Raw genomic sequence first — 17,503 nt, forward strand, 5'->3', positions numbered from 1 at the left:
GCTCATTCAGACCTCTTGGCTCTGAGATGGGGCTGGGAAGATTTCAACTGTCTAGCGAGACTTCCAAGGAGATATTTTTAACACTCTCTCTCATGAGCAAGCTGGGTTCAAGAGTCAGGAAGAGATGGAATAATGAAGTTATTTTCCTCTTGCGTTTTTGAGAAGTCATTTCTCTCTCTCTCTCTCTCCCTCCTTGTTTTGCCATGTAGGTGTTCTCACTGGCAGGTTCAACATTTAGTCTCCCTTCCTCACATATTTTTGGAAGCCCCCTCGCATCTGGGCTATCAATCAACCCACTCTTAAATCAGTCGGAAAGCAGCCGGGCAGGTACGTGAATCAGAAGGTATGTGAGTTTGGACTTCCAAAGGGGTCTCCCTGGAAGAGTCGAGACAACTGCATCCATAGTTCTCCAGCTGCCCTCCCTGCTTGCTCCCATCCTAACTGTGTGAGAGCCAGGGGCTAGGAGAGAGGGACAGTGGCTTTTTCCCCAAGGCAGGAGGTGCTTGTGTTTGCTTAATGAAGTGCTGGCCTGCAACCCTCTAAAAGCACGTCTGCTGGTGTGTCCACTGGATAACCTGTGTCCCTGGACATGCGCTAGAAAAGCGCAAGAATGTTAAGTCCTTTCCTACAGAAAGTTGTCTTTTTACATGCTAAAGCTGTGCAAACCTGGTGAAAACTACTGTGAGCTTTTCCTTGCTCAAAATGAGTTAAAAGTTTTTGTTGGGGTTTTGTTGTCTGGGTTGGTTTTTTTTTTTAAATGAGAGATATTTCACACTCTTAATTTTCATCTTCCATTTCTGTTTTGAGTTACTTCCTGCCCTTCCCCTTCAGCTTTGTCATGAATGCAACAAAATCCACTGTTTTCAACTTCCAAACGTGAACGTGCCAACACTGAATTACTTACAACTGCTCATTTTTTCCCACCAAGGCAAATTCATTTTTCTTGGAAAATTGCCTGGTTAATAAGCAGGGAACTTGAAGCAGCATAAGATTTCTTTTTTCCCAAAACAGAGTGGGCCTGATCTTTGTTTTGCGCCAGTAGTTAAACAAAAGCACCCTCCTGATTTTCAGATGTTGCAGTTAGTGGTGCAACTGTCTCATGCTCCCCTAGCCCAGAAATGTTGGCAGCTCAGCATGCTGGATGCTGAACTCCTGGGAGGTAAAACTCTGTCCGGTGTCACGCTGAGTGACAAGCGCTTTAAAACACACAATCCTCATTAGAGGTGGTTCTGAATTCTCCGGATAATCTGACACCAGTGTGCCCTCATTTGCCTTAACAAGCGTGCATGCCTGCATGTAAAGCATGAACGAACACGTATGCTTACTTACGACCTTTGCAAGCCCACGGAAGGTGCCTGTCTGTCTCTCGGTGTGTCACTGGCAGCATTTTGTCTGTGTGCCCCCGCCGGCAGCTTGCATCTGCTTGAGCGCAACGGGAAGGTAACTGTGCGGCTGACCCCAGCGGGAGTCAGGGCTGTTGCATGGGAGCAGTGAGTCAGGAGTGATTCAGTCACCTGGAATTAAGGAAAGAATGGGATGATTCAAAAGAGTTATTCGTCCCTCCCGGCGATCGACAAGAGAGAGATGACCCACTGCCACTTCCCCTTTGCTGTTATTTTGGCAAGGTGCTGACAGGAGAAGGAAACGAGTCAACTGTCAGGAATAGCCCTGTGGTTCAGGCACAACACGGAGGCTCGGCAGTCTGGGTTCTGTTCCAGCCCTGCGGCTACTAATGAATGAATCATGTAGGCAAAATCCAGCATACAAAGTGCTTGAAAAAGCCTGAGCCGTAGTTTCCATTTCGAAGGTTGCTCTTTTTGTTTGACTGGGATCTTACAAGCTTCAGGACGTGTTTCTTCCAGTTCCAGGCAGTGTTCAGAACAGCTCCTGGGTTTTGTCACGTTTAAGGTTTGTCCATCACTATCTCCTCCTGCTGGAGCTAGTGGCCCAGGGGGTGTTTAGCCAAATATACTTTTTTTTTCCCCTTCTTTTTTTTCCAGGGGGATTAATTAACATGCCTCAAACCTCCTGTGTGGGGCCATTTTCACTTAAAAGTGTGGTGACTGCTTTAACCCCAAGTCGTTAACAGGGTGGTTGTGAAGTTACAAGTAATCCTGCCTTGTCTTTAATTCAGATTACCTTTCCTGAGAGTGTCTGTGTAGACGGATCCCATGGAGACGCAGCTTTCATTGCAGTAATATTCGAGCTTTTCACAATTTTAATGTGATATAGGGAAATGGCGTTACCCTGTCTTACAGATGGGGGAACTGAGAAACTGTTACCACTGTTGCAGGTTGATACCAGGGTGTCTTTGGCAGTACAAAAAGTCAGATTCTTATCTTCCCACTCCCTTAGCTACTGTCTAGTTCTTCCTCCCACGGCTTGTCCTGGATCCTGCCTCATTATGATGACAGGCCAAATGTATTTATCTTCTCTAGTTGTCTTCAAGCCTCTTTTTCATACTTGCAGCCTTGGAAAGTGCTGCCTCTGTGCGATAACTCAGTCATCTCCCTGTTCTGCAGACAACAGGGTGGTGTTGGCCGGGAGATAATTGAATATGGAGCCTGGTACTGTTTCAGAAAACCAGAATCGTGTATGTACGTGCACAACCTCCCTGGGCTGCAAGCAACCAGTGTGACAATAACAAGTAGGCAGTTAAAGCTGGATGTTTATTTGGTTGCAAGTTAAAACGGTCGTGGCAAAGCCGCACGTGGTGGGCTTTGGATCTTCTTTGAAGGGTTTAGGTGGTCCTTGGATGGAAACAGCACTGAGAAGCACTGCTGTAGTCTGCTCCCAGTCTTCTGGGAGCTGATCCTGGGTTGGAGAAATTAGGAAGTTGACATGGTGTCCCTGAAATCAGGACTTGTCTCCATATGGTATCTTGTACTGGGAGACTGCTGTTGACTGGCAACTGCTGGTCACCTCCAGAAAGCAGTGGCTTCTCCCCAGAAGGGTGGACCAGTTATACTTGATGGCCAAGAAGACATTCTCATGGGGATGAAGGAGTGAGGATCCCACTCATACCTGTCTGTGAGAGCTGCTGAACAGCAGCTGCGTTTGCTTGTTCTCAGCACCAGAAAATAGTGCCAATAACTAATGCCCTGTTCAGGGCATTACACTGTAAATCACAGTGTTCCCTGCAGGAGACTTCCTGTATTCTCGCACATAAGAAATGTCTCTTATTGTGTGAAGAAGAGGAGGGGCAAGCGAGCCAGCTGGTGCGGGCTGTAGTCACAACATCTGACACGTCCCAGAGCGAGGGGAACGTGTGTTTACGGGCTGGCAGGCTCTGGGGATGGAAAGCAAATGGCAGATAAATATACTTCACTTCTCGATGGCTCTTTGGGTGGGAGGTATCCTGCACATGTGCACAAGCACAGCGGCTCTGTCCCCAGCGCTGCGGTGTCCCAGCTCCCTGGGACAGGGGGAGGAGTGTTGGGGGCAGCTTCTGGACACCGAAGCACTTGTTTAAGCTCTTCAGAAAGGAGCTGAGCATCTGGAAACTTTGGAGGACCCCGGCTGGGTTTCAGGAGCGGATCCTGGAGGCAGAGGGCAGCAGTGGCACTCAGGGGCTTTGCCCACAGGATTGACGCATCCTTGCAGGCTCAGCAAAGCAAAGCGTCTCCCTCCCCGCAGGGTCACGGCTCAGGGCAAAGCTGCCTCCTGCCCCCCCGCTCTCCGCGGCTGGGGAGATTTGGCCCCTGCCATTAGAAAGGAGGTCGCGTCCGTGACCTTTCCAGGGTGACACACCCCCCCGCTTCCCCCCTTCCACGCCGTGACACAGAGTGACACGCAATGGCACGCAGCCCCTCCCACGGCGGGCGGAGGCGCATGCGGACGCAGCCGTTATGCAATGACGGTGCCCTGCGCTGCTCGGTGCTCCCATCTAGCGGGGACCGGCGCTCGCCGCCCTCGGGTGACAAACCCGGGCACCTGCGAGGGCTGGACGCCTATGAACACTGTGCCTCTCTGTCCCTCTCCCCACCCAGAGCCCGACCTGGAAGACTGCAGTTTTGGCTGCCGAGGGACGTCGCCCCAGGAGAGTCTCTCTTCCATGTGAGTGTCCTTCAGGAGTCCTCCCCTGCCGCCAGGCACCGGGGGTGCCTCCGCATCCGCGTGGGCATGGCGGTACCCCGGGAAGCCGTGGGATGACACAGCAAGGAAAGGGAAAGAGACTGGGGGAAGTAGAGGCAGCTGCTTCCCTCCTCCTTGGGGCTGGGAGTGGGATGGGATGGGAAGGGAGGAGGCAGGTTTGCTTTTCTAATACGAGCTGGGGCTAACAGGACCAGAGGGCTCTCCTGAAGTGGAGCGGAGGAGGCTGAGGCTGGGGGGGGATGCAGCCACTCCCAGCATGAGGCAGAGGAGATGTGGGGAGAAGAGAGCAGAGTAGTGCGGGTGCAGTCTAGGGAAGCGTCTCTGACATCTCCCCAACCCTTCCCCAGGTCCCCCATCAGCAGCCTTCCAACCCTCTTCGACCAGACAGTGTCCTGTAGCAGCAGCGGGCAGCTGGAGAATGTTCCCCAAGCTACCCCAAACATCGAGCAGCTCCTGGAGAAGCAGGGCAATGGAGAAGCCGGCGTAAACAGTGAGTCACTCTGGGCATGGGCTGTGGGAGGAGAGGTCCTTGTGCATGTTTGTGTGGGAGCCAGCTGGGATTGTGCCCACAGGCAAAGGAGCCGGGTGGGGGACAAAGCACTAGTCTGTGCCATGGGGGTAGCTGGCAGTGGGACTGTGATCTGGGGCCAGTCTCCTCCCCCGGTGTGGTCTAATTGTGGTACCCCCGTGGATCTCCTTCTCTTCTTTCCTCCATCCCCCATTCTCTCCCCTGACCCTGTCCCCCTTCCCCCCTTCTGTTCCCTGCAGTTGTAGAAATGCTCAAAGCCCTGCACTCGCTGCAGAAGGAGAATCAGCGGCTCCAGGAGCAGATCATGACGCTGACGGCCAAGAAGGAGCGTTTGCAGCTCCTCAATGTCCAGCTCTCCGTCCCTTTCCCCGTGGTGACCAGCAGCAACGGCCCAGGCAGCCAGGCCCAGTACATCCTGCCTCCCAACGGTGAGGGGGCTGGTGGGATGCATCACCCTGCGCCCTTTCCTAGCGGTTCCTGGGGTGGGCAGGAGAGGGTCGCAGTGGGGAGGATCTGACCTATTTCTCTCTCTGTAGCCACTGGCAGTATGCACTGTCCCTTGCTATTGCTGTGGCAACATCAGGCTCCACCCCTGACTCTGCACCCTCACTTCTTTCCTCCTTACAGTGTGCAACAACGATTCCCTGAGCATCAGCAAGAGCCCCCCGTGCAAGAACAGCTTTGGGATCGAGAACTCGCTCTCCACTTCCTCTGAGGTACACTGGCCACTGCATCTGCCAGCCAGCTGGGGAAGGGACCTGGGGAGGGAACAGAGCAGTGCAGTCCCAGTACGCTGACGTGATAGCCAGCTCATAAAGCCTTGTAGTCCAGGCCCAGAAATCAGGTTTCTTTCTCTGGAGTGCCCGTTCTTCAGTTCATCCCAGTGCTGAGGGTCTGAGTAGAGCAGCTGAGGCTGGGAGCGTGAGGTGAGAATGCTTCTAGGTTATTCTGGCCTCGCTTCTAGAGATCCAGCAAAGCATATCTGAGTTCTGGGACCCCTCTGAGCGTACACCTGCACTTGCACTCACAGCCCCCCTTCCCGCCTCCAGCTCCTGCCCAAAGCACCCTTGGAGCTGAGCTGACCTTTCACAAGCTGCCCCAGTCCGATGCTCTTATGTCCGTTTCTCCCCCAGGACCCTCATTCAGGTTGCCCCAGCAGGAGCAGCTCTTCCCTGTCCTTCCACAGCACTCCTCCGCCCCTGCCCATGCTGCAGCAGAGTCCTGCCTCGCTACCCCTGCCCGGGGTGCAGCAGGTGAATGGCCTGGCCAGGGTGGCAGGCAGCGGGCTGGGGGGAGGCACCTCTGCCAGCCACAGCCTCTCCACGGTGCCCATGGTGGACGGCCTGATGGGGACCCTGGCAGGAGGCCAGCAGATGCCCATCAACGGGATCCTGGGGAATCTGAACGGAGCTCAGGCCGCCCAGCCTCCGAGCGCGCTGACGCAGGCGAGCGGGCCTCCGACCTTGCAGCTCTCCACCAGCCTGAGCAGGTGAGGATGGGGAGCTCGCGGGGACAGCCCTGCCCTCTCCAGCAGAAGTTTAGCACCGGGAGGGAGGGAGGCCCTCTGTATGCAGGACCAAGACGGGCTGCGCTGACGTTCCCTGCCCTGCTCCCCTTGCAGCATGCCCAGCCTGAGTCCCCTGACAGAGCAGCAGCGGCACGTCTTGCACCAACACGAACAACAGCTCCAGCAGCTTCAGCAGCTCCTGACTTCCCAGCCGCTTAATCCGGTAAGTGCGCCTGCTGGCACCTTTTATCTGATGAGCTGTTTAATGGGAAAGCCTCGGAGCAGAGAGCAAAACTTAGGGCTCCCTCCTTCACATGAATCCCCTGCCCACAGGGCTGCGGAGTCATGTGCCTTTTCCTTGGCTCCGGGCTGCTGTGGGTGGAGTGAGCAGAAAAGCTTTAGGCAGGAAGGTGCGGCACCTCCTGGAGGGAAGGAGATGGGGATTTGAACTTTTTGGTACAAAGGAAAAAATTTAATCTGGGTTTCCCACATCCTGAGGGTGTGAGAACATGGTAACGCTAAGCCACCGTAAAATCAGGAGTGCTGTTACCTCCTCCAGCCGTCTTTGAATGCAAATCATGTCTGCTCCTGCTGCCACGAGCACACTGGTCTCAGGGCTTGCAGATGTGCTGAGGCCCACAGGAGAAGAGGAACTTGCTTGAGGACACTACTCGAGTTTAGAGAGAGATAAGCACCAAATTGCTTAGTCCTGAGGCAGGTGAGCTGTGTCTGGGCACATTGACTCGGAGAACTGGAGATGCCAGGGGGACTGCGTAGGTGGCTGAGGACTTTGGGGTCAGAAGAAGGATCAGGCAGCTGTTCTGAGGATCTTGGCGCTCTGCCTGCATCCTCTTGGGTAAAACAGCAGCCCCGTCCCAGGCTGTTGTGGGAATGGCTGCACAGATAGATGGTAAACAAGCCCCTGAGTGTGTAAGAACCGCGTTCGCTTGCCCTGCAGAAACCTCTGTGGTGTCCCTCCCCTGCGGTGGAGTTGCACGGGAGCGCTAACAGTTCCCGTCAATGAAGCTGTGCTCATTTATATCTCCCATGAACTTGGCCCGTTGCTTTGGATAGATTTCTGGGTCAGGCTATTTATAACCCAGGAAAAGCAAATTTCAAAGGGCCTCTCTTTACAGCAGCTGATGTCACTGTGTCATCAGCTGCATCCCTGTGGGTACGGGAACAATGTCAGCTCTCAGCCTGCTGCATTGGTCGATGGTTGCTATAGTGATTTCCGCGGTTTGGTTGGATTCAGGGCGTCCCTCTGGGTGCAGGTGAGCTGTGGCCCTCGTCCCCCCGAGCCCGGCTCACCCACACTGACCCTGTGGGTCAGGGCTGAGCTGTGAAGTGGGATGGGCTGGAGAGGGAAATTAGCAGCCAGTCTAGAAATTCAGGATAGTGAATGCCACAGACTTAAAATCCATGGGTCGATTGGAAAGAGCTGAGTAGATTTGTGTGCCTGCAGGTGTCCTAGCAAGGGTTGGCTAATCCTACGCTTCAGGAAACAACGGGGTTGGAAAGGTCATAAGCACAAGCTGTTAATGAACACAAGACAGACCGTTCCTCTCTCTACCTGCAGAGATGTGATCAAAGGGACTTTCTCCCTGTCCCCAGTAGCATTGCCTGGGATGGAGCATGCCCATGTGGCTCCTGGCTCCTTTGTATTAGCTATCACCTCTTCGTGAGCCCTTCGTCCCTCCTTTGACAGCTCTTTCTCACCTTTCCCTGCAGGAGCAGCAGGCCCTGGTGTTCCAGATGATGCAGCAAATCCAGCAGAAGAGGGAGTTGCAGCGGCTGCAGATGACAAGCTCGTCCCAGCTGTCCATGACCAGCCTCCTGGCAGCCACCTCTGCCCCCCTGCACTCCAGCACCAGCTCCCTGATGACCTCGGCCCCTCAGCCGCCCCCCAGCAGCAGCTCTCTCATGGCCTCCCTCTCCCCGCAGCAGCTCAACCCTAGCAATACCCTCATGGCTGCCCAGGCCACGCCACCGCTCAGCGCTCCTGGGAACAGCCTCCTGGCTTCGGGAACAGGCATCCCACCGGTCCTTACAGCACAGACTAACCCGTTTCTCAACCTGCAGGCCGATGGCAACACCCCAAAAGGAACGGTGCGTATGCTGCTAGCACTACCCTAACCCCACTGAGCTCATGGGGCTAGGCGCTGTACCGGGGGAGAGACAGTCTGCACTACAGTTAATTTGGGGGAGCAAGGGCACGGCTTAGGCAGCAGAGCCAGAACGCTCCGCTGGCTTTGCTGCACCCCTGACTAGCCAGTGTCACGTCCTGCTCCTACGTCCAAGGACTTCGGTAGGGCCCAGACAGGGTCACGGGTAGGCGCAGAGGCTCCCAAGGTGCCCTTCCACGCGTGTGCGCAGACACGCGCCAGACCTGCTGCAGAAGCAAGGCTGAGACAGGCCGTAGATTTGTCTCCGTAGGACTTGGATGGGACAATGTGCCCCTGGCAGTGCTGGCCCTATTGGAGCCTCGCGATGAAATACGAAGGTGACTGCATGTTGAAACCCAGGGTTTAGGAAGAATCTTGCACCCAAGAGGAGAGGTGGCGGAGAGGTTTACAGCCTCTCTGTAAAGCAGCCTTGTACTGGAACACCAGTGTCACGCTGATGGTGTGATACTTTCATCTCTCTTCCTTCCCTCCCCTGGCCTATACCTGTACCCAGAAGGTCCAGCCCTGGTTGGAGACGTTTAGGAGCCAAAGGCCAGGGTTGAGGGGCCAGTTCGGCCTGAACTGGGCAGAGGGGAAACCTGGGGCTCCCGTGTCTCCGTTGATCTCGGAGGAGCCTGAGAGGTCGCGGTGAGCAGGGCCAGGTCCGCAGCACAGCAGGGCTCTCTGCTTCTGCCCCCTCGTGTTGCTGCCCGTCCGGTACTGATACCTGTCTCCTCTGCGTCTCTTTTTCTGTTTTGTTTTTTAAAGAGCATGAATGAAAAGGGAGCTCCTCTTACCCAGGACAAGGGCTAAGCTCCCCGCTCAACCCGAACAAACCAGCAGCCAACTCCTCTCAGCCAGGGGAACGTGGCTTTCCACAGTCAACTTTGATACTGTTAGAGCAATGAGCACAAGGCTTCCAAGAAGCATTTCCTGCCGCTGGGCAATGCCAAGAGGTGCTTTGGAAGACAGCACGTCTCTGACCAAGCCCTGGTATCGGGAGGAGTGAAGGTGGGGGGCTGCCTGCCGCCCCGGTCCATGCCACACACGCTCAAAGTGAAGCTGTGTTTCCACGCAGAGTGGAGGAGGGAGTTAACACCAGATGTCTGCCAGTCTCTTCCCTGCCGTGAGTGCAAGCGTGTGTTCACGTGCGTGTAGCCGCTAGAGACCATCGAGCATCCTTGGCCAAGACCTTGGTGGAGGGAGGCCCCTCTGCTGAGGCCTCCTTTCTGCACAGTGCAGAGGAACCTGGCAGTGCCCTCGGAGGCAGCATTGGATGTGACACAGCTGGGGAAGTGGGACCTGGTGGCAGTGCCTACGTGGTCTGCTTCGCCCAGATGGGGAGGTTAAGAAGAAGTTCTGTAGCTGAGATTTCTCACCTGCTTTTCATCTGCTGGGCTCTTAGGATGCTCTTCTCTCTGTAGCCGTCATATGAAGCCCTGACACCTCAGCTGGATCCAAACCCAGCCTGAAAAGACAAAAGCGGTGGAGCGAGGGGTGAGGACTGGTGCTTGGGGAGGAGGTGAAAGCCACCTGCTTCTTTAAAGGACGTTGCCACATCTGCTCTGCCAGCTGCTGTCGGTTCGGTGCCGTACTTTTCACGTGAAAAGCACACTCCTGCTCCTTGTGCCATCTCTCACTCCTTCCTTCCAAGATTTCCAAAGGCTAAAATTTCAGCTTGCAGAAAGGGGCTGTAGCCAGTATTCCCCCCTGTCGTAGCCAACTTCAGAAGGTGCATTTGAACCCGGCGTTTGTTTCCCAGGCCTGAGCTGGGAGATAGAAACGTGCGTGTGGAAGAGAGAGTCCCAGATCCGGTCCTTGTTCGTTCTTACCCACCACAAATCACTTCAGTCTGGCAAAACCCCGTTCTTCCACTGGCCTTGGGCACTTCCAAAAAGGGATCTCCAAGCAATGGGACAATTACCAGGCTCCTAAGCTAGGACATCGGACCCTTCATTGTTCTCCACCTTTCGACCTTAACTCCGTCTTGCAGCCTGGAACCTCAGCAAAGAATTCGGCGTCCTCTGAGCTCGGATGCGACGGATTGATTGAAGGACAGGTGGGGCAGCTCCGGGGGAAGGGGAACATCTACGTCAAACGTACAAATGCCCCTTCTTTTCCTCATCCTCTGGTTAAATCCAGATCTCCTGGGGGCAGGCGGGAAGACTCCAGCTAATAGAAACTCTGAGGGTCTTAAAAACAACAAAAAAAAAAAGACAAAAAAAGTTGTCAGACCTTAATGGATATTTTTCAGCACATTCCCGCTGCCCCTAACTAGTTTGCACTATTCAAATTTGTCAGCAGTGGGTCTGTGCTGATAGTACTAGAAAAGCTTGTTATAGGCAAAACTCATCTGCTAAATATCTTTATTTGATTTTCTTTCTTTTTTTTTTGTTTGTTTGTTTGGAAGATTGTCACCACAATGGTTGAATAAGGCTAAAAGGAGAGAAAATACCTTTCTGATCTCAGCCTCCAGTTCTGTGAACTGGGCAGAACACTGCTGTCTGCTCAGAGATATATATATTATATATATATATAATTTTTTTTTTTATAAAGAAAAGCTAATGTTTTAACAAGGTTAAGAAGCTATTGGGAAGATGGAGATGGCAGCTAAAAGTGAAAATGCAGGGAAAAAATAAAAAAGTCTCCCTTCCTTGCGGTCTCTGCAGCACAGACCTAGCGAGGAGCACTGAACCGCGGCTCTTGCTGACACATTCCCTGTCCCCAGCCACCTCCCGGGCTGAGCTGTGCCACCTCCCATCACCGGGCGCTTCCAGACTGTGAATGAGATCTTTCAGTTGCGAATGGTTTGACTCTAATTTTGCCTCCCTGTCCCCAAAATTGCTCTGGCACAAATGTGTGCTTGCACTTTTTTTCCTTTTTTTTTTTTTTTTTTTTTTAAATTTTATTTCTTCCCCTGCCCCGAGCTGTGTTGTCCCTCCCTCCCCTCTGCAAGCAGAGGTGCTCCCCAAACCGCCCCGGCGCAGAGACCCTCTGTTTCTGCCTCGCAGCCCCCTCCACACGTGAGGAGTCCTGGGCTCGAAAGCCAGCCGCAGAATGGCTATTTCAGGGCTGCCGTGCTAAATCCGGCCCTGAAGTGCTCTGTTTGCGCGTGATGGCTGCCTGCACGTGAAGGCTCTACCTGCCAACCTTCGGCAAGCGACAGGTCCTCGGGATTTGGGAACGGACATTCCTCAGCGCTGGTTTGGGTCAGCAAGATGATGGGCAGAAGCGTTGGGGGTAAAACAGTGGCCGTTAAACGTGCAAATGTGGTCTCTGCCCGCTGCTTGCCCAGCTGTGTTTGTCTGGGGGTTGATTTTTATTTTATTTTTCACTTTTTTTTACTCTTAAGGTCCCAAATTTGTGTTGCCACCTGTTTTGCTGTCATGCTGACCATCAGCACGGCCGCTCTGTAACCGCAAGGGCCTGACTTGGTGCCCAGACCTCGTCAAACTCTTCCAAAATCTAACCACGTTTCACGCCCTGGAATTAGAAACATGCCAGTACCAGGAAGAGAGGGGATGGGAAGGAGGGAAGGTTGGTTAGCATCTATCCCTTGTGTCCCACAACAAGATTTTGGGTGCCCAAATCCCTGGGCGACAAGAGAAAACTCGCAGGGGGTCAGCGAGTTGATGGTGAGTTTGCAGGCAGGAGGGTGAACCGTGCTGTACGGGGCTCCGCACCCCTACTGGGAAAATATTTGGGAGCCCGTGCGTCAGAAGAGGTTGGAAATCAAGGACTGAATTCAAGGAATCGGTTTTGTAGGCAGGATTGCTGTTAAAAGTAGGGAGGGCTGAGCTGCGCAGCGTCCCGGCTGCCCCCTGCTCTGTGCTGGCCGTGCCGTTGGTGGGGGGTGGTGGCGGTGGTTGGAGTACGAAGCCTCTCTGATCTCCGGGGTTCTTCCAGAGCTGGGGGGGGGGGGGGGAAGAAGAGACATATAGCACTTATGCATTTCTCTGACATCTTCCAAAGGCACCCGGTCCCTTTGAAGTGCGCTCCTTGTCTAATCGCCTCAACCTGTCCCGGAGCCAAAGGTCCCTTTGGCAGATTGAGGGGAGAAGAAGGGGGCACTGCTGGAAGGTCGACATTAAACATTTGTATTTCTGTGAAAAAGAGGGAGAGCAAGGGAAAGGAAAAATAAAAGCTAAAGATTATCTGTGTTTCAGTTGCACTGGGGTACGTTTCTTTACCCGTTTTGATGCTAATGTCTCATTTAGTATGTTGCATGTGTCTTTTTTGTTTTGATTTGGGGTTTTTTTTATTAAATAAAAGAGAAAAATGTGTATATTTTTGGCAATTTAAGGTAATGTAGCTAAGATATATTTTTTTCACGCTGCTTGACTGTTCTTTATTATAATAAATAATATTGATATTAATATCAAAGACTTTTTTAATACAGCTAGGGTTTCAAAATTTAAATGCGCGTAGGGTCTGTGTGGTTAACTTTCCATGTTTGTGCTGAAGTCCTGTTATCCGCAGCGCACACCTGGCACCCTCCTGAGCAAGCGATGCTCGGAGGAGGCAGGAGCGAGGTCCGGGGGGGGGTTCTCAGCCTGGCTCCTTCCCGGCTTTGCGCCTCGGAGTGAAGGGAGAGCAGGGCGAGGGAGGAGGAGTTGGTGGTTGTTCAGTAGCAAAAAGGTCCTCCCGAAGGAGCAGCGACAGCCCGTGCCGGTCAGTAGAGATGCCCAAAACCTAACTCATTGACCTTGCAGGCTCCCCACATGGCTCCTCGGTCCTCCCCGCTCCCAAGAGTTTGTTCCTCCTAAGCACCGAAGGGAAGGGCTTGTGCTATTTCTGCTTTGTTCATGGGTGGTTTTTTTTCCCCCGCCTCAAACAGCCCTGCGTAGCTGGGTGATGAGGTCTCTTCAAAATATGGTTTGGAGAGATGTCCTGCTCTTGAGAAAACCAGCTCCCACGCTCGAGTGTTCAGCTCTTAGATCTGGCTTGGCACTTTAACGGGGCGTGCTTCAAAACTGCATGCTTTTCTGCCTCGTAGCCCACAGGCTCCACGGTTCTGCCTTCTCCTCCTGCTTTTAAATCAGAAGCTGGTTTTATTGACCTTTTCTTTTTTCCCAGCCGCGTGTGCTCACATCCCGTCAGCGAGGTGGACTCTGCTTGCCTCCTGGATTCACAGGGCTCCTTTAAAAGGCCCAGGAGAAGTTCTCCCCCACCACCTGATTCTTCTGCAGGGCTTTTCTCTTTCTTACTGACCAGCAGTCAGCATTGCCACCTGGGTTGGAGGGGGGGGGGAGAAATTGGAGGCCAAAGAACTTTCCCAGGTTTCTCCAGACAGCCCCAGAGCTGTCGAGAAGGGAGCACAGAGTGAACTGGAGACAGAGGAGTTGATGGTTTTATCTCCAAGAGTGGTTTTGGTTGTTCAAAGGATGATCCAGAGGAAGCAGAGTTTGGCACGTAAAGGCTGGTCTTGCAGAGTCGGGTCATCAAATGCTCTGGGTCGTTTTTAGCAAACTTTCAGCTGGTTTTTGAAGGGAACAGGAGGTTTGGTGTCTGGCTCGCAGGACTGGGTTGCTCTCTGCAGTAGTTGGTAGCTGCGAAACCTCCTCTTCCATTTGTGGTTAGTGCTGGGGTGCAGGCTGGGAGGGAGAAGCAGGGGATGCCTGTGGAGCACCAGGGGCACAGTCCCGGTTCTGCTGTGCTTCTTGGAGCCCGGAAATATGAAAAAGAAGCTGAATGTTTCCGGGGCGTTGCGTTGGCTTGTTGCTGGCATGGTTCTCCTCTTTCCACTGCTTGGCTCTTGGTAGCGTTTCTGTTCCTGTGTTGCATGGATGGGGACTGGAGAGGCAGGAGAGGAAGATGCTGAGCGGTGTTCGGTGGTTTTGTGCCCGACGAGCGGGCCACGGCACCTTCTTGGACCAGGATAATGTGAGAAATGCATCTATAGCAAGTGCCTGAAACGCGGCTGTCCGAGCAATGCTATGCCTCTCTCTTCCACAAGCCTTAGATCCTCCATGCTCCGCTCCAGGTCTCTCCCAACCGGTCACCAGTGTCACCTGGACGTAGCTCTTGTGTGAACAGGGGCTCCCTCAGCCCTGGCACCCGCTGGGCGCTGCAAACCCCTGGTTCTCTCTCCCCTTCCACGCTGGCACGCGTGCTCTAGCCGTGAGCCGGCTGCCCCAGCGGGATGGGGGCTGGTTCAGACTCCGGCACCATCCCTGCAGACTGCGTGGCTGCAGATGGCTTCGGCCCCCTGGCTCTGTACCAAAGACAATATCGACATAGATGAGGCTTTCTCACGTGCTCAGTAGAAGACTCCGGAGGAGACATACCAAGCAGATGGTGTCATTCTCTTTGGGGTGAAATGTTCAGGCTAGTTGGCAGGGTGAGAGGTGACCGATACGTCTGAAGTGAGCGGGGATCCATCCCGCTGCGGTGGTGGAGCGGGTCCCTCGGGAGCTCGGAACAGGCGGCAGTTGTTTGGCGTGACCGGCAGATTGGCTCTAGGATACAGATGCTTTCCTGCTGCAGAGGAGAGCTGGAGAAAGGGACATCTGCCTGGGGGCTTCTCTGTTCAGTGCAAGTCCTTGTTCTAAAGAGTCCTGCCTGTCCCCGAGACCCCTCTGAAGGACAGCGTGGCCAGGGCTTGCGCCGGGGGCCAGCTGCACGCACAGCAGCAGTGCCAGTCCCTCCAAAAAAACCTTTCAAGTTAAAGCCTGGTTGGTTTGCACGCCCCTCTCCAGCGTCGCCCCGTGCCGATGGTGATAAGGACGTTGCTCTGCTTTGCGTTTGCCGTTAAGGACACCCGCATCGTCTGCCAGGTTCCAGCCGGGATGGGGCTGAGCAGGCGGCCCTGCGCCCAAAGTGGTTTTTCAAGGGCTCTTCCAGCCCAGCCAGTCCGTCAGAGCTGGCAGCTCACGCTGCTCTGTGATTTACCCTTGCCCTTGGTATATGCTGTGCTGTGCGGTTTCTTAAGCCCACATAAGTAAAAATAATCAAGTGCCTGTGATCAAAACAGCCTTGAGGCAGGGAGTTGAATGGGTCCCCAGTGCCTCTCTTTTGTGCGTTTAGTCTAAGAAATGGAGTTGTCATAAAGGCTGTGGATGTCACCTTTGCAGGAAAGGGTGAAGTAGCAATAATTTTAATAGTAACTTTGCAGCAGCGGGTCTGAAACTGCAATTCAGAGGTGTCCTCTCGCCTCCCGTTTTTCCAGATGGGGAAGCACAGGCACGGAGAGGAGGGATTTGCTCAGGAGCCAGATCTCCTGCGCTGTGCTCTTCCCTCTCCTCTGCCCAGAGAGGGGATCTGTGGTACCCACCAGTGGGATGCGTGGGCTCCCGTGTGGCTCCAGTCCTGCCGGGAAGCTTCGTGGGTGCAGAGACAACCCAAGATCGTGAGTTTGTGCAGCTGCCGGCCCTTCTGGTCTCCGGGGCAGTGGCTAACGGGCACAGCCCGGCTCCGGCTGCGGCTCTTCGTGCCCGTTAACTCCGTGGGTTTTGCGTGAGGACCCTCAGCCCAGAAAATCCCCTCCCAACCCACTGCTGCCTGCCTCGGGACTCCAGACCCAGGGCACCGCTGCGGTGGGAGCTGCAGAAGACAGACAGGGGGGAGATGGGTGGGAGCAGCAGTGCTACAAGGAAAGGATTTTTTTTTTTTTTTTTTTTTTTTTTTTTTTGCTTGGTGAGACCTTTGGTGAGGTTGGGCTCAGAGGGAAGTTTTGGTTCAGGCTCAGCCAAATCCACACGCCTCCGTTTATCCCTTCCCTCCCTGGTGTATGTGGACCCCCCCCCTCTCCCCCAGCTCCCCGCTGCAAACCCACTGCTCAAACTGGAGTAACGGCTGGCCTGATGGAGGGAGGGAAGTTTTATGTGGGGTTTTTAATTGATATTTCAAAATTTATCAGAATTTGAAGAAATTGGTTTGTGCTACCAATGGTTAAAAAGCAGGAAAATGGAAAAACTCTGTTTAGTTAACGATTATCGTTTTAACTTCACAAAGTCATCAGTATCCTGCCCAGCAGCGCCGATCTGTGACTGCGCTCCAAATTACGTGTGACATCGCAGCTGAAGGGTAAAGTGCAGAAACCCCCTCCAGGGCCTGGTTTGTATTTTTAAATTAAGCAGCAAATGCAAAGTTTTAGCGCCTGCCTGGGCTGTAGGGAGCCTCTGCTGACGGCCGTGCCTGGATGCAGCCTCTGCAAGATGCTTTAATCAAATCGCTGCAGTGAGCAGGAGGGGCTGTGCTCCAGGTTATGGAGAAATCGAAATAAGTGATCGGCTGCAGAGGGGTCCCTGTGTAGTCACGGCGTGGAGGGGGGGGGTGTCCAGCCCCTTGGTAGGTGTTTGGTCCTGCTGCTCAGGAAAGCAGAGGAGATGCAGAGGTCCGTCCCTGTCCAGGACCACGTCCTCTGCCCGTGCGCACAGCCTGGCTTTCCCAGGGATTTAAGCACATCCTCAGTTAGGAGGGCTCCCCACGGCAGAGCCGGTCTCGAGGGGGCCGAAGGGGTCCATGGAAAAGGGACAAGCACAAAAAAGAGAGCAGGGAGAGAAGCGGCGAGTTGCAAATACCGTAGAGTCGTAGAATCGTAACATAGAATCATAGAAGAGCATAAACGTATAAGCAGATATTTGTATGGTTGTTTTGGGTTTTTTCCTAAGAAAATGTTTTTCTTTGAAAGCTAAATGGGCAGATTTGTAGCCGGGAGCATTCGTACTTTCTTACATATTTGTACAACTGCCGTGCATCCGCGTCTTCTGCGCTCGCTGCGGGAGGCGCGAGGGAAGGACGCTTTCCGCTCTAATTTCTTCCTAAGGACAAAAACCAATTCAGGTGCTAAGGGCAGCAGGATCTTTAAGGCTCCTGTTTACCCTTCTCTGTCTTCAGCAGGAAAGGAAGTCGGCGAGCCTCATTTTCTGTCCTTTGTCTATAACACAAATAACGTCTTTGTATCGTTAATGTATTTGTATGATTGAGAAATTGTCACGGTCCTTGTTCTTTTTATTAAAAGACTGTTTTCAAAAAAAATAAAAAGTAGGTTGAAAAGATCTGCTTCCGCGTCTGCTCGTTTTCTCGGTGCTTCTGGACAGGCGTGATGCTCAGCAGTGCTCCGTGCGCCACGGAGGTTACTTGAGCGCAGCAGCTCCCAAATGACTTGCAGACCTCCGGTAATCCGGAAAAACCCAAGCCATGGCCAGCAGCTGGGCTGCGGAGCTGTATTAAACAGAGGATTTACAACCTCCTCAGTTAAAAATG

General features: G+C 53.5%; 1 protein-coding gene across 3 annotated transcripts in view; it reads left to right on the plus strand.

Moving 5' to 3' along the window:
* Window positions 1-12,630, plus strand: part of MLLT6 (MLLT6, PHD finger containing) — a 46,308-nt gene extending 33,678 nt beyond the window's left edge. For all 3 annotated transcript variants that reach the window (XM_054801747.1, XM_054801748.1, XM_054801749.1), the window contains exons 12-20: window positions 210-327; window positions 3,990-4,056; window positions 4,443-4,585; window positions 4,864-5,052; window positions 5,252-5,340; window positions 5,758-6,113; window positions 6,246-6,354; window positions 7,863-8,240; window positions 9,065-12,630. In XM_054801747.1, coding sequence (XP_054657722.1) covers window positions 210-327; window positions 3,990-4,056; window positions 4,443-4,585; window positions 4,864-5,052; window positions 5,252-5,340; window positions 5,758-6,113; window positions 6,246-6,354; window positions 7,863-8,240; window positions 9,065-9,109 — 1,494 coding nt within the window. In that variant the 3' untranslated portion in view covers window positions 9,110-12,630. The remainder of the gene's footprint in view (window positions 1-209; window positions 328-3,989; window positions 4,057-4,442; window positions 4,586-4,863; window positions 5,053-5,251; window positions 5,341-5,757; window positions 6,114-6,245; window positions 6,355-7,862; window positions 8,241-9,064) is intronic.
* Window positions 12,631-17,503: the final 4,873 nt, after the last annotated feature.

Source organism: Grus americana, chromosome 22 (genome assembly GCF_028858705.1).
Source record: "Grus americana isolate bGruAme1 chromosome 22, bGruAme1.mat, whole genome shotgun sequence".
NCBI lineage: Eukaryota > Metazoa > Chordata > Aves > Gruiformes > Gruidae > Grus > Grus americana.